Source organism: Amphibalanus amphitrite, unplaced genomic scaffold, assembly GCF_019059575.1.
Source record: "Amphibalanus amphitrite isolate SeventyFive unplaced genomic scaffold, NRLGWU_Aamphi_draft 001704F_arrow, whole genome shotgun sequence".
In the NCBI taxonomy this organism is placed as follows: domain Eukaryota; kingdom Metazoa; phylum Arthropoda; class Thecostraca; order Balanomorpha; family Balanidae; genus Amphibalanus; species Amphibalanus amphitrite.
Window position 1 is genome coordinate 19,009 of NW_024883197.1, and position 13,870 is coordinate 32,878.

At 52.7% G+C, this 13,870-nt stretch overlaps 3 protein-coding genes across 9 annotated transcripts; 2 read left to right on the plus strand and 1 right to left on the minus strand.

Moving 5' to 3' along the window:
• Nucleotides 1-229: 229 nt before the first annotated feature.
• LOC122374732 (exosome component 10-like) lies at nucleotides 230-7,793 on the minus strand. 7 transcript variants are annotated; one of them, XM_043353660.1, is made up of 3 exons: nucleotides 7,625-7,772; nucleotides 7,186-7,226; nucleotides 230-3,120 (listed from the first exon to the last, which is right to left on the minus strand). In XM_043353660.1, exon 3 carries the CDS (start codon nucleotides 2,975-2,977, stop codon nucleotides 512-514), a length of 2,466 nt encoding a protein of 821 aa, XP_043209595.1. In that variant the 5' UTR covers nucleotides 2,978-3,120; nucleotides 7,186-7,226; nucleotides 7,625-7,772; the 3' UTR covers nucleotides 230-511. The 7 variants fall into 7 exon arrangements, with proteins under 7 accessions (XP_043209595.1, XP_043209598.1, XP_043209596.1 ...); XM_043353663.1 differs by having other exon boundaries at nucleotides 7,666-7,753; XM_043353661.1 differs by lacking the exon at nucleotides 7,186-7,226 and having other exon boundaries at nucleotides 7,666-7,793.
• A 414-nt stretch (nucleotides 7,794-8,207) lies between these two features.
• Nucleotides 8,208-12,628, plus strand: LOC122374733 (DNA-binding protein SMUBP-2-like). The gene is made up of 2 exons (XM_043353665.1): nucleotides 8,208-8,399; nucleotides 9,322-12,628. The coding sequence occupies exons 1-2, from the start codon at nucleotides 8,397-8,399 to the stop codon at nucleotides 10,891-10,893; spliced, it is 1,575 nt and encodes a 524-aa protein (XP_043209600.1). The 5' UTR covers nucleotides 8,208-8,396; the 3' UTR covers nucleotides 10,894-12,628.
• LOC122374734 (DNA-binding protein SMUBP-2-like) lies at nucleotides 10,909-12,628 on the plus strand. The gene has a single exon (XM_043353666.1). It carries the CDS (start codon nucleotides 11,249-11,251, stop codon nucleotides 12,449-12,451), a length of 1,203 nt encoding a protein of 400 aa, XP_043209601.1. The 5' UTR covers nucleotides 10,909-11,248; the 3' UTR covers nucleotides 12,452-12,628.
• Nucleotides 12,629-13,870: the final 1,242 nt, after the last annotated feature.

The window sequence follows — 13,870 nt, forward strand, 5'->3', positions numbered from 1 at the left end:
CGTTTTGGGAAACATGCCAAACGGTGACATCTGTGGTCAGGTCAACTGCCCCAAGGTACGAGCACAGTTTCTGATGAATAAATTCGTCAAAAATGAACGCAGAACCGCAGTATTAGCACCATCGGGTCATTTCCTCATTTTGCACCCTTCAAAAACTGAAGAAATTCATAAGACAAAAACATAAAAAGAAAAAAAACTCATTCATCATAGGTTGAAAAATGAGGCCACAGGCACACATCGATACTTTTTATTGGCGTTATCGACTTTTAATTCACAGTCGGCGCTGTTGTATGAGCATCTGAGACAACGCTCCTTCCCCAACAATGAAAACAATACACTGGTCGACTCCCACCCGAGACCTTCAGCTGCCCTACAGGGTTCAGCTGAGTCGCAGCGACACAACCAACAACGCTTGAAACATGTGATTTCGGGATCATGGAAGCATCCGATGAGACCACCCTCCCGTCACACAACCGAGCGCACTATGTGGATCAGAGAGAAGCGGCATCAGTCATCGCCGACCGCGTCCGAACGTCTGTCGGCGACCAGACTCCGTCTGCCACGGCTTCTTCTTGCGCCCGGCGGCGCCGGCGGCGCTGGCACCGCGCTGGCCACTGGCCGGGCGGCCGGCGTCCTCGCGTCGGCCGAACTTGGTGTAGTCGACACCCGAGTAGTCGAACGCCGGAACAGCTGGCGCGCCAGCCTGGTTGGCGGGGCCACCCCCCGCGCCGCCCTCCGCGCTGCCCCCGCCCCTCTTCCGCTTGTGCGCCTTCCTGTAGGTGCCAGCCTTTTTCTGCTCACGGACAAGGTCCTTGCGCGACAGGCGGAGGTTCTTCGGCGCCGGTGGCTCTGGCTCCTCTTCAGCCTCAACCGTCACCTTGTTGACGTCCTCTGGCCCCTGTTGAGGCAGCACGGCCTCCGGCGACGGCGGCGGCGACGGCCGGTGGCTGGTCGGCGGCGGCCGACGGGTCGGTGTCTGTTCCGTCAGCTCGTCCATGCGGCGCGCTACCTTGTCGTCGCCCACAGGAGCGGCCATCATCAGGTAGCGCCGATACGGGCTGATCCAGGTGGAGCCGACAGCTGATGGTCTGGCCGCCTCTGCAGGTCGGACGTCCAGCTGGGGCCGGCGCTTGGTGGCCGCCCGCGCGCCAGCGCAGAGAGGCAGCGCCGCTGTCGGCTGGCCGCCGCCGGCCGCCGCCGCTGGTGAGAGCAGTACAGGCACGTTGGCGCTGTCGCCGTCAGTCAGGTGGCTTGTGTCGTGCGGGCTGTGTCGGTCACTGCTGCGCTCGGCGCCACACGACCGAGACGGCGCCTGCACGGCGATGGCGGGCTGCGGCCGCGGCTCGGTGCCCGTGTGCAGGCGGCGCGCGGCTAACACCAGCTGGTGCACGGCCGCCAGGTGGGCGCGCACCAGTGGCGGCACCGGACTGCAGCAGGCCAGCACGCCCTGCATCTCGCGCGGCAGCAGCTCGGCCATCTGCAGCAGCATGTGGCTGGGCAACACGTACTGGGTGCTCTCGTCCTCCAACCGCGCCAATTCGTCGCGCCATTTGAACAGCTGCTTCAGGGCAGCTAGCTGTCTGCTGTCGAACGACTTCTTGCTGCGTCGGTACAGGTCCAAGTGGCTGTCAGGCCGCAGCACCGGCTTACTGTACCGCTTCAGACAGATCAGTGTGCTGCTGGTATAGACACTGCGCAGCAGGTTCTTCTGCTCGTTGCCCTTCTGCAGAAGGAGATTGCGCAAGCGGTCGTATATGTAGAGCAGGTAGTGTGTGTCGGTCTGGGCGTAGCGGATCATGTCCTCTGGCAGGGGCCTTATGCGCCAGTCAGCCAGCTGAAGCCGCTTATCGGCGGTCACGTTACAAAAGTGTTGCAGCAGGTATGCCAGGGAGAGCCGTGGCAGTGCCAGCACTTTGCTGGCCTGGTGGGTGTCGAACATATTGACCACGTACAGGCCGGCGTCGCGCTGCAGCCACTCGACGTCAGAGTCCGCGCCGTGAAAAACCTTGACAATATTGGGGTTGGCAAACACCTCGTTGAGGGGCTGCAGCTGGTCGCGCAGCTGCAGCGGGTCGACGATGTAGTCGCGGTCGCGGGTGGAGAGCTGTATCAGACACGTCAGGCCCAGGTAGCTCCGGTAGCTGTGGTGCTCCAGGTCGACGGCCAGCTCGCGGCACCGGCCGAGCTCTGCCACCAGCCGGCGCAGGCCGTCCGCAGTGTCCACCAGTGTCACGGGCGTCTGTTCGGCCGGCGCCGGCAGCAGCGGCTCGGCAGCCGGCTCCAGCGCCCAGTCGGCCGGCGCGAACCGCTCCAGCTCGAACTCGTAGGGGTGCGAGAACCTCTCGCGCCCCTCGTCGTCCAGCTCCAGCAGTACGGCCAGCGGCCGCAGCGCGTGCGGCTTGTCGCTGATGATGGGCTCGAAGGGCGCCGGCGAGTTGTCCACCTTGCGCCGGAAGCTGAGCTGCGGCCGCTCGATGTTGGTGGCCGTCGTCAGGCGGATGGTGGTGGCGCCCGGCGCCGCCAGAGTCCTGTTGGTGGAGACGTTCCAGCGGCCGCTGAGCTCTCGGTCTGCAGTCGCGCTGACCGTCTGCACCACTGCCTCCAACTTCCGCTTGATGCCGGCGGCCTCATCAAGATCACTGTTAATCTTTTCTAGAAGTTGGTCGTTGGCCTCAACAACCATGTCAAACGCCTCATCCAAGTCCCGGTCGAAGAATGCCCCACCGACGTTGTACTTTTTAAACACCTTTCCAATTAATTCAGTGCACTTCTTTCCCTCCATGTCCATGATCCTCTTGAAAGCCGGAAAACTGGAGTACAGTGCAAATGTCTCATCGCAAGGAATCTCGTTGGACAGCTTGGTCACGCTACTGATTTCCTTCAGAGTGGCCTGAGACAACACATCGATATCTTCATGTTGACTGCTTACAGCTTTTGAGCTGCTTCCCTCAGACATTTTCTCCTGCTCAGATTCCATGCCTTAAAACCTTGCTTGCTTGCTTGCTGGGCTAAAACGCGCAGCCTTGATACCAGACGTCAAAGTCCTTCCACCTGCACGTGGCTTGCTCATGGAATGATCGTACATCGATGCTTGCGATCAGGCCGTAGTCACTGCAATACCTGTAACGTGTTCGGGTTTGATGACATGACAGTGTGAACATAATATGATGAACATTTTCTGACTTCTGAGGCAATAACTTGAATTGTTTGTTTATATTGTTTAGGGATTATTTGCAAAGTTGGGGAATGTCGATTACTTTATTTAAAAAATATAATTTTCATATCTGATTTTATTTCAAAAATACTTTTCAACTCCTACCAGTGTTCACACTGTGACGTCAGCTTGCCTGGGCATAATTTCTAGTGACGACTGAATCCACCTGGTTTTTAAACCTCGCCGGCCGAGAAGGGAGCGAGGGGGAGGGGCGGTGCCGCTTTCGCAGCTCAGAACACGCCGGCAATAGAGGGCTAAAACTTGGCATATCTGAGCATTGATTCCAGCAGGATCTTGTAACACTGACCGCGTTTTCAGATCAGGTCAGGTCACTGACCTACAGGGTGTCCCGAAATTGATGCGCGGTTGGTGCCGCATGTTATGTTGTCCCTCCCGAGTGCTGAACAACTGCAATTTTACCGACTCTGGCACCACGGACATCTTGCTGGTCACACGATCACGTGAACCAAGCGGCTAACCCGACCGCGGCCGGTAGTGGGCGCGGGAGGCCACTCTTGTCCAGACAGGCAACGTGGAGAAACCGCATATCACCAAAAGTGAAAAGGCACAAACTACCGATCCGCTACCGCGCGGTGGGGATGATCAAGGACGGTGTGACCCAGGTTCCGGATTCCCAGGTTCGAGGGCGGAAGACTGCCTTGAGCCGAGTGGCGAAAATCGTGATTGCAAAGTCGACCTTTAAAAAGCACCATTCAACATCGCTGACAAGAAAACTGAATGAGATGCATGTCCCAGCATCCAAATCGACCCTCCACCAGTATTTGAAGACTATCTTGAAGCTGAAGCTGCTCAGCTTCAGGATGCAGACTTGGCCTACCGTGGTCCAGAAGTGCAGGCAGCTGGATTTCGCCAAGACCCACAAAAACTGGACCATTCAGGACTGGAGATGCGTCCTTTTCAGTGACAAGGTGCCCTTTGTGGTCTCTAAGCCCCTAACTGCCAGAACGATCGAAATGTGGGCCAACGGCAGCTCTGAGGAGTCCGCTGTCGAGACGGTGAAACGTCTGCTGAAGAATCTCATTTGGAGCATGATGAGCTACAGAGGCGCTCTGAGCTTCACGAGGTGCCTCGGGGACAGACCGTGACTGCTTATTACTATGTCAACGAGGTGCTGAAGAAGACTGATGCCACAAAGATGCTGAGGGAAAAGGTAAATGGTTCAAAGACCAGACTCAAACTTTTGTCGGACATGTCCAGGGCCATTTTCCGCAAGAAAGGGCTCCAGCTTATCACGCCAGGAAGACCCAGGACTGGTGCCGAGCGAGGCTCCCAGGCCTCTGGGAGAAGGGGACTGGGACATGGTCTAACAGTCTGGACCTGTCCCCGATCCAAATTATCTGGACGATCGTCAGAAAAGAGCTCAGCAAGCTTCCACGGGCTAGCTCAGAGAAGAGGCTGTTTCAGAAGATATAAACGGCATGGCGTTGTTTCAAAGGAGAGACTCTTGACAACCTGAAACGTGACACGCTAGAGTGCAATAGGCCGTGTATGCAACTGAATGGGGACTATGATAATATATAAGCCGTGAAATAAATTCGAGCACTTTATAAGTTATTGAGGATAGAGCAACCGCGCATCAATTTCGGGACACCCTGTATGACGGCATAAGTGATTAGTGAACCTCTGCATGGTCCTCAGATGTCGCAACTTTGCAAAGCCCTCAGCGCCAAAGGAACTTTCACAGGGAGATGAAACTTAGAAGACGCAGTATCCTGTACAGTCTGTCTTAAAAGTACCGCGCAAAGTGACGGTGGATCCATCAAGCCTGACCGAGGAAGGGCCTGCTAAATTTGAGTCACCGAAGCAATTGACATCCTCGTCCATCCCCCAGGTCAATTGGTTCGGTGACTTTCAAATTATAATGGCCCTTCCTCGGTCAGGCTTGATGGATCCACCGTCACTTTGCGCGGTACTTTTAAGACAGACTGTACATGTCTCACAACTTGTATATCACGGTTTTCCTTAAGGTCACATGGGGTGAGATCGGTCAGGTGACCTCACCATTACAAGTTACGGGAATATGGAAAATATTATTTTGGCGCCGGGAATGATCTGAATTCTGAAATTACCTCAAGCACATGGAATCGTAATTTCACGCACTCTTTGGTGGATCCGAAGCTTCACGTTTGCCATAAGAGTTTTTCGTCAATAGCTCCCGATCAAATTGAGCTAGAGAGTCGAGAAAGCCACCAGTGGACTCAAGAATACATGCCGAATCGAATGATATGCGATATGAACTCCGCCCAGCTTCATGACCTGAGGGTCTCTGAATCGACCTTGACCCGAGGCCAACACCTTAATTTGACCTCACCCGAACAAAAATTATGCCATTCGAGGCGCCTGAGCTAGGGAAATACAAATATGCCAAATTCGCCGCTTTGCGGCCATTTTTTGCAAAGTTATTTACCCAAAACTGAATCCGTGACTTGGGCCACCTACTTGACCTCAGAGGTCACTGAGTGAGCTGGGACCCCTCTAAATCAGGTACCAACCGCTGCGTCTCGTAACGGCGCATACACTGTTTCTTCCGCGAGGCTCTAGCTCCACTAGGGTCGCCTATTCTGATTGGATTTTTGGAGCCTCCTATTTTGACTTTAGTGCTTTCTGATAACATAGAATTGGTAAAGAACCTTCATGGTGAACGGTTGGCCAGGATTGATCATAGTTTCCTGGTTAACTATTTTATTCTGTCTAGGTACGGTGAAACCCAATGACAGCCTTGCAAATGTTCCAAACTTTAATAAGGCTAGCTTAAAAATTATTAGAATCAAACTATAACAGGTTAATTGGCATCAGAGACTTTTAGACTGAAAAGCTTCTCAAGCATGGAATGGAATAGATGGAAGCATGGAATGGAAAGCATGGAGTAGATATTATATGACATTCACTATTCAGCTCAGTCCAGATGTACCTTTACCAATGAGAGTTAAACGATCTAGAAGAAAAATGAAACCCTCCATGACTTACTCCAGAGGTCAGAACTGCTGTAATGTAACATGCAAGAATGCTGCTTTTCAGACAACAAAGATGGGTGCATTTCTAGAATCAGATGGGATTGATTACCTACAAGAAGTGTAGAAATTCGCTTAAGAAAAAAGTCAGGCCTGTTCCAGTGCCTCCAGTAGACTTCTTGACTGGAGGCTCTTCCAGTAAGTTTTACTGGAGGTGCTAGAATGCAATCTGGGGATCTCTGGTGATTGATGTCAGGTATACAAAAAATATAATTCACTCTTGAAAAACAAAATTTCCATTGAATTCAATAAGTAAGATTTTAACAATTATACTAATATGTTCTTTACATTTGAGTTCTAAAAAACTGTCAAAAGTTCTTTGCTTAAGTTAGTATTGTCACCTGCACTGTTATTGTAGACCAGAGCCTCCAGTCAAATGTGGGTTTTGCAACTAACTGGAAGTCACTGGAGGTTTCTCCAGATTTGACAAGAGCCTACTGGATCTGGAGGCACTGAAACACTGATTGGGAGAATTCTGGAGGCCGTGGATCTGGAGGCACTGAAACACTGATTGGGAGAATTCTGGAGGCCGGAGCTTTCTGGAGGTGGTGGAACAGGCCCATAGTGACAGCAAAATAACAGAACTACAACTTATCAAATATCAGTTTCACTCAGTATGTGCAATTAAAAACATGGATGATAGTTGATACTGAGTCACTTCTATCTCAGATGGGTACTGGTGCAGATGGAAGGGTTGGAAACTTGGGCGAGATAGGCTGTGGCTTTGTTCAGGGGTAGGTACCTATCTACGCTACATTAAGACATTCAGGTCAAATAAATCATTATTTTTTTACTTTAGGACTGGTCACCAACTTGTAGCAAAGCACTGCAGTGCCAAAAGCAATGCCTTAGAAGACATTAGACTTTACATTTACAGGCAATGGTAAGTCAAATATTTTTAGGTTAAGTGGTTGTGCATCATGCTTCAGGCCGACTTACCATTGCTTGCAATCTATTCATGTGAGTAACTTCTTCTTCATCTATGGGCAGGCAAAATTTTTATCAGGTTTCTGGTTTGGTAAGTTTTGAATGATTCGTTTAAAAAATTTGTGACATGTATGAAGTAAGGATCATATCTCTAATCTAGATTTAGGATGTCAAAAATGGAAGAATGTGTAAAATTTACCTATGAAAAGTGAGTCAGTCCTTCAGCAAATATTTACCAGATGTGTACCAATTGCAAATGTTTTTTTTGATGACTGGAATCAAATTACCCTTGTCAGATTTCATGCATGATGCAGCCACAAAACTACAACTTTATTATAGATGGTCCTGGCTTTTGGTATTTGTATGATTTATCACCTTGCCCTGCCCTTGGCTGCAAAGTCGACAAGATCCACGGCTACAGCAGTTTTTATAACTCAAAACTCTTACTTACGATGTACGAGATTTAGGCCACTTGGCCTTTAGGACTCTTACTTTATCTATAGGAATCTTGACTCAAACTATCTATACTAGAATCTTGACTCAAACTTGACTCAAGGCCGTATACTTGACTCAAACAGCATGGCTCATGCGCCATAGACAGCCTTGCGTGCGCCAGATATATCTAATTAGGAACCTGTTCAAGTATCTGCGGTCAATAAGGCGGAGCGTAGTTATGGGCCAATCAGGACGGCGGCAACCGTCATGTGTGTGTCGCCTGATTGGCCCGTTAGCCTTCTTGACCGCGGGAGCCGCGGCGGTCGCAGATACTTGAACAGGACCCTATAGATCAGAGATCAAAGAACACTAAAACACTGCAAAATGAATATTTGATTGACTATTGCTTTTCCCCTGCATTCTATTTTTCGGAGCAGCTTTTTCCTAATCCTCGGTAAGCAATAAGCACTAAGCTAGGTTAGGCATTGATAGATAAGGTTAAGCAAGCTATTTTTTTGTAAGGTCTATCTTATTTCAACCAATTTATTCTTTTATTTTATGGAATTTTGCAGCCTTTTTCAACGTTACAATTCTGCCGCACTTTGCAAACAAGGGCAAGGCGCATAACAACACAAACACAAATGGTATCGCTTGGGCGAGTCTTGCGAGTCAAGACTCAAGGACTCAAGATTCTTACATATACGGCCGTGTATTTATTTGGTTTTTATTTGGTTTTTATATACCTGTGATACCTACCTACCTTGGTAGCAGCGTGCTCTTTACGAACTATGGTTGGTATTATTGTGATAAATCATCAAATGAAAAAATGAGTTATTATGAGTAACTTTTCGTCAAAAAAAATGAAATAGAAAAAAATTGCCCACTTCAGCATTTGATGGTTTACACGCTATTTGCTTTCGGGGTTGTATATTCTGACCATAGGGTATGTGTGTTTTGATAGGCAAATGTCTTGACCCCACTTACTCCTGGCTTTAAGTCTTTTCGTACAATAGTTTTGAAGGCATTGTAACTGGACTATATAAGATTGGCTTTTCAAAAATGTGCTGAATTTGATCTCGGATTTTGCAGTCAGTATAGTGAAATCAGCACTGTGTGATCCTGGATCTGCTTGATCCTGGATCTTGCAGTCAGCTGAAATTCAATTGGTATGGTAAATTTGACAGAATTTCACTCATCATAGTTGATAAGTGAACAATGTGTTATTTAAGTTGAACAAAACCTGCTAAGAAAGGTATTTTTAGTGCATTAGGTATGTTGCCACTCCGATCAATATCTTTAAAAAGTTATTAAAATAAGATATTTCGTTTATAAAGATATTTCATCTTAATATGAACAGAAAGAAATGTGCTGGCAAATGTTGGTGACATGTTGTAAGGTTTGAACTGATTTTAAAAGCATTAAAGTGTGTCAATAGGTACTCAATGTAACATTCAGAAAAGGTGTGACAAATTGTAAAAAATCATAGAAATGTTGACTCTGGGCAATATGACTATGAGTGTAGGCTACTTATCCTCTTACAAATAGTCATGCTACGATTAAGTGTTCAAGCTGTTATTTTTATCCATTAACTGACCACTCAATTAAAGAATCAACTATTAGTTTGTTATTAGAACCATCCTTGCCTCAGAGGTCTAAAACTGTGTTTCCATTGTTTGTGGTAATTTATGTGACATGACACATGACCTTTCACAGGCGGGCGCCGACATGTCTCCGACCAGCTGCGCGGCGCTGGTGGAGCTTCATCTGCAGCTGCTGGAGCTGGAGCGGCAGGCCGAGCTGGCGCAGACGCGCGACCTGCTCAGCGCGCTCTCCGTGCGCCAGTTGTGTGAGCGCGGCGTCTGCCTGGCGCGCCTGGAGCCGACGGAGCGGCGCTCGGCGCTGTACGGCCGCTGTCTGCTGGTGCTGCGGCAGCCGAGCGTCGGCCGCCAGCCGGCGCCGCTGCCCAGCCACACGCTGACGCCGGGCGACATCGTCTCGGTGACGGAGGCCGGCCGTCCGCCGACCGAGGCCGGCCGGCAGGCGGTCGTGTGGCGTGTCTCGGCCGCCGAGCTGACGCTGGCCCTCTCGGAGGATGCCGAGTCCGCGGAGGAGCTGGATGACCGACCGGTGACCGTGCTGAAGGTGGCTAACGACATCACCTACCGGCGACTGCGCGCCGCCATGGAGGGCCTGGAGACGCTGGTGGCCGGACCCGCCGGACTGCTGCGAGCCACTCTGTTCGGCGAGACGGCGCTGGAGCCGCCGATGCCGCGCCTGCCGCCGCAGCTACTCGACTCCGAGGGCCAGCTCCAGCTAGTGAACACTAACCTGGACGCATCACAGCGCCAGGCGGTGGAGTTCGTCCTGCGCCAGAAGCGCCTGGCCATCATCCACGGTCCGCCTGGCACCGGCAAAACCACCACCGTTGTTGAGACGATCCTGCAGCATGTGCGACTGGGACAGCGCGTGCTAGCCTGTGCGCCTTCTAACACTGCCGTGGACAATCTGCTGGAGCGGCTGTGGGCGGCCGGTGCCACGCGGATGGTGCGTCTAGGTCACCCGGCTCGTATACAGGATTCACTGCAGGGGTTCTCCCTGGACGCCCGCGTTGCCGGCAGTGACGGCTCGGCGGTAGTGCGAGAGGTGCGCCGCGAGATGGACGATACACTGCGGCAGCTGCGCGCGCCCGGTGGGCAGGCGGGCGCTCTGCGCGCACAGCTGCGCCGGCTCCGCGCAGAGCAGCGTGAGCGGGAGCAGGGGGTGACGACCGACATTCTGCGCCGCGCCGCGGTCGTGCTCGCCACTCTGACGGCCGCCAGTGACGACGGACCGCTGAAGCTGCTCGGCGGGGAGCTGTTTGACCTGGTGGTGATCGACGAGTGCTCTCAGTCGGTGGAGGCCGCCTGCTGGATCGCCGCGCGGCGCGCAGAGAAGCTGCTGCTGGCCGGCGACCACTGCCAGCTGCCTCCGACCATCGTCAGCCAGGAGGCGGCGCGTCGCGGCCTGGCCGTCTCCCTGATGGAGCGTCAGGTGGAACTGCACGGGGATCAGGCGGTGCGCATGCTGTGCACCCAGTACCGGATGCACGAGCTGATCCAGCAGTGGCCTTCCGAGCGGCTGTACGGCGGCCGGCTGGAGGCGGCGCCGGCCGTGCGCCGCCACCGGCTGCCCCAGCTGGCCACCGTCGAGGAGACGATGGAGTCGGGTCCGACGCTGCTGCTCGTCGACACGGCCGGCTGCCGGCTGGACGAGGTGCAGACCGACGAGGCCGGCTCGCGGGGGTAACGAGGGAGAGGCCGACATTGTGCTCTCGCACGCTCGCTCGCTGGTGGAAGCGGGTCTAGCACCTGACCAGATCGGCATCATCACGCCGTATAACCTACAGGTGGGCCTGATCCGTGACCGGCTGCGCACCGCTGGACTGACTGTAGAGGTGAACTCTGTGGACGGGTTTCAGGGACGAGAGAAGGAGGCCATTCTGCTGTCACTAGTGCGCTCAAATAAGCGCGGTGAGGTCGGCTTCCTGGCAGAACAACGTCGTATTAACGTGGCGGTGACTCGCGCGCGTCGGCAGCTGTTCGTCGTGTGCGACACGGCGACTGTGGGGGCCGACCCGTTCCTGAGGTCGCTGATTGACCACATGACCCAGCTGGGGGAGGTGTGCTCGGCACACGTGTACGAGCGGGACATCGGCCCGGCCACAGTAACGCCGGCCGCGCCGCGCAAACACGAGTCCAAACAGAAAACAAAAGAGACCACCAGAAACGGGAACACCAAGGCGACGAAGGCAAAACCGGCGGCGAAGTCTGGCCAAAAGTCCCGTCCTGCCAGCGTTCCTGTGAAGCCACCGGCACTAGAGCGGACCGACGCTGGCGCTCAACCTGGAGCTGAAGAGGAAGTGGATCAGGAGGATACATTTGAGGACGAAGTACGTCAGAAGTTGGAAGAGTTCGTCTCCTCCTCGCAGAGCAATCTGGCATTCCCCGCCACGCTGAACTCATTCCAGCGGATGAAGGTTCACGAGGTATCTGAGGAGCTGGGTCTAATCCACACGAGCTGTGGGGAGGGCAAACAGCGGTATGTGACGGTCGAGCGGGCGGAGGCGGCTGGCGGTGACGTGGCTGGCGACCCCAGCGCCGCCCGTAGTCCGCCTGTCCATGTAGATGGCGCTGACGGCGTGCCGGTCAGCAGCTCTGCGGCCAAACTACCGGGCGGTGATAAGACAGCCTCTGGTGGATCCACCACGGCTGAGCGTGCAACTTCTCGGACAAACTCCGCCCCTGGCCAGAGGGTTGAAGCGTCTGAGCCACAGCTGGTGATCGCAACAGTCAAATGTGATAACTGTGGTAAGGAGATTCCCAAAGCCAATGCTGAACTTCACGCATTACGTTGCGCTCGGCCTCCGCCGCCCGCCGCCACTGCTGCTGCCCCTACCACCACCCAGCCGAAACCCACCAAACCGAACAAATCAAAGAAGAGTAAAAGTCGCCCTTCGGAGACGCCTGCGGAGGACGCAGACGACTTTGACTCGCTCGTTTCATCGTTTGCCAGCATGAACAAGCGCTGTAACATCGAGCCCAAGTGTTCTAGCGGCATCTCCATCCGTCAGACATGTCCCTACTGCCAGCGCGTGTTCTGCCTCTCACACTGGATGGCCGAGGCCCACGGGTGTGGCGAGGCGGCGCGGCGAGACGCCCGCGTCAAATTCATCTCGGGTGCGCAGAACCGCGCCAAAAACTCGGCCGAGGAGGAGCGCCGAAAGGCCCTCCTCCACATCAAACTGGACAAAACACTCAACAAAATGGAGGCTGGCAGAAAGGCCAAGCCGACCAAAAAGAAGTGACCCGAGTGAATGTGTAGCTGTCTAGCTGATATAGCTGATGAGATGGTTGTGCCTTGTTTTGCGGATATGGTGCTAGTACCTACTGAGTGATGTGCTCTGCTGCTGGATGCTGACTGCACGTTATTAACTACTGTGATATTCTAATTTAATGTAATATTTACAGTCAATAATCACGCATGTCTGTGTTTTAAGATCTCGGTCGATGTGGGATATTTGAAACGCGTTGTGGACTGGTTTATTTAACCCGCGCACCGACGGGGGTCTGCGCCAACTTCGCACCGACGGGGGGGGGGGGGCGGATGACCGCCCCCCCTGAGATCTCGAGAACGAAGCAAGATAGCGACAAGCGGTAAACGGCATCGGATACGCATGGCCAGGATCTACAATTTTTACTAAGGTCATTTTCAGGTCAGGTCAAAGATGACGTCACAGGGGTCGAAAAAGTCAAAATGGCGGCGCTAGATATGGAGAGAGTTTTTCTCGAATAACTTTCGAAATAGTCAAGATAGGAACAAACTAAGGGCATCATCGTGATCCTCTCGTCAATCCGCATCGAATGATATATATGTTGACCTCGAAAGGTCAAGGTCAAAGGTTGACCTCAGGTCACGTGACCTCGAGGTCATCATGTATATCATTCGATGCGTCTTGACGAGCTGAACACAATGAGACCATCCACGCGTCTGTATCTTGTTCCTGTACGGAGTTATTGGCCAAAAACCTTTGGTGACCTTTGATGACGTCACATGACCTCACAGCTGCCCAACAGCAAAACAGACCTCAAGGTAGTGAAGGTTGATCGTATATGAAGTCATGTATGGTATATGGGGCCATTCCGACCCGTTTTAGTGGTAAAAACAGGGAGTTGATTTTTCCCCCATTGACTTATAATGGGGAGGTCGCGAAATTGACCTGACCTTAGGTCACCGATATCGAAATTCCGAGATATACAAATTGTAGCTACTAATGACCTAATAACATCCTGCGACTTTCAAAGGCCTCCGACATCTACTGTAGCTCTGGCACGGTGACAAAGTTGCAAAAAAGTGACTTGAGGTTGGGTCATTCAAAGTGACCTGGTGACCTGACCTTAAAAGGTAGGAGGTTCAAACTTGCACACCATGTGTAAAATTGATGAGGTTATAGTCATACCAAATTTCGCGGCGCTTCGCGCCGCGGTTTTCCCGCTATTCGCGAAAAACCTCAGGGGGGCGGATATCCCCCTGCCCCCCAGTCGGTGCGCGGGTTAAGGTCGGATCCTCAGATCACGCTAACGGTTAACCCACGTCTAACGGATCTTTTCCATAACGCGACTGACACTGACTGGGGATGAGTTGCCTGCGTGCAGGGATGAGTTGCCTGAGTGCACAGAACCTGTGCTAGGTATGTTTGAGATCACGGGTAGTTCACAAAAGGCTG

Coding starts and splice junctions, on each gene's coding strand:
- LOC122374734 (XM_043353666.1), top strand. CDS start 11,249: ATGACCCAGCTGGGGGAGGTGTGCTCGGCACACGTGTACGAGCGGGAC.
- LOC122374732 (XM_043353661.1), bottom strand. CDS start 2,977: ATGGAATCTGAGCAGGAGAAAATGTCTGAGGGAAGCAGCTCAAAAGCT.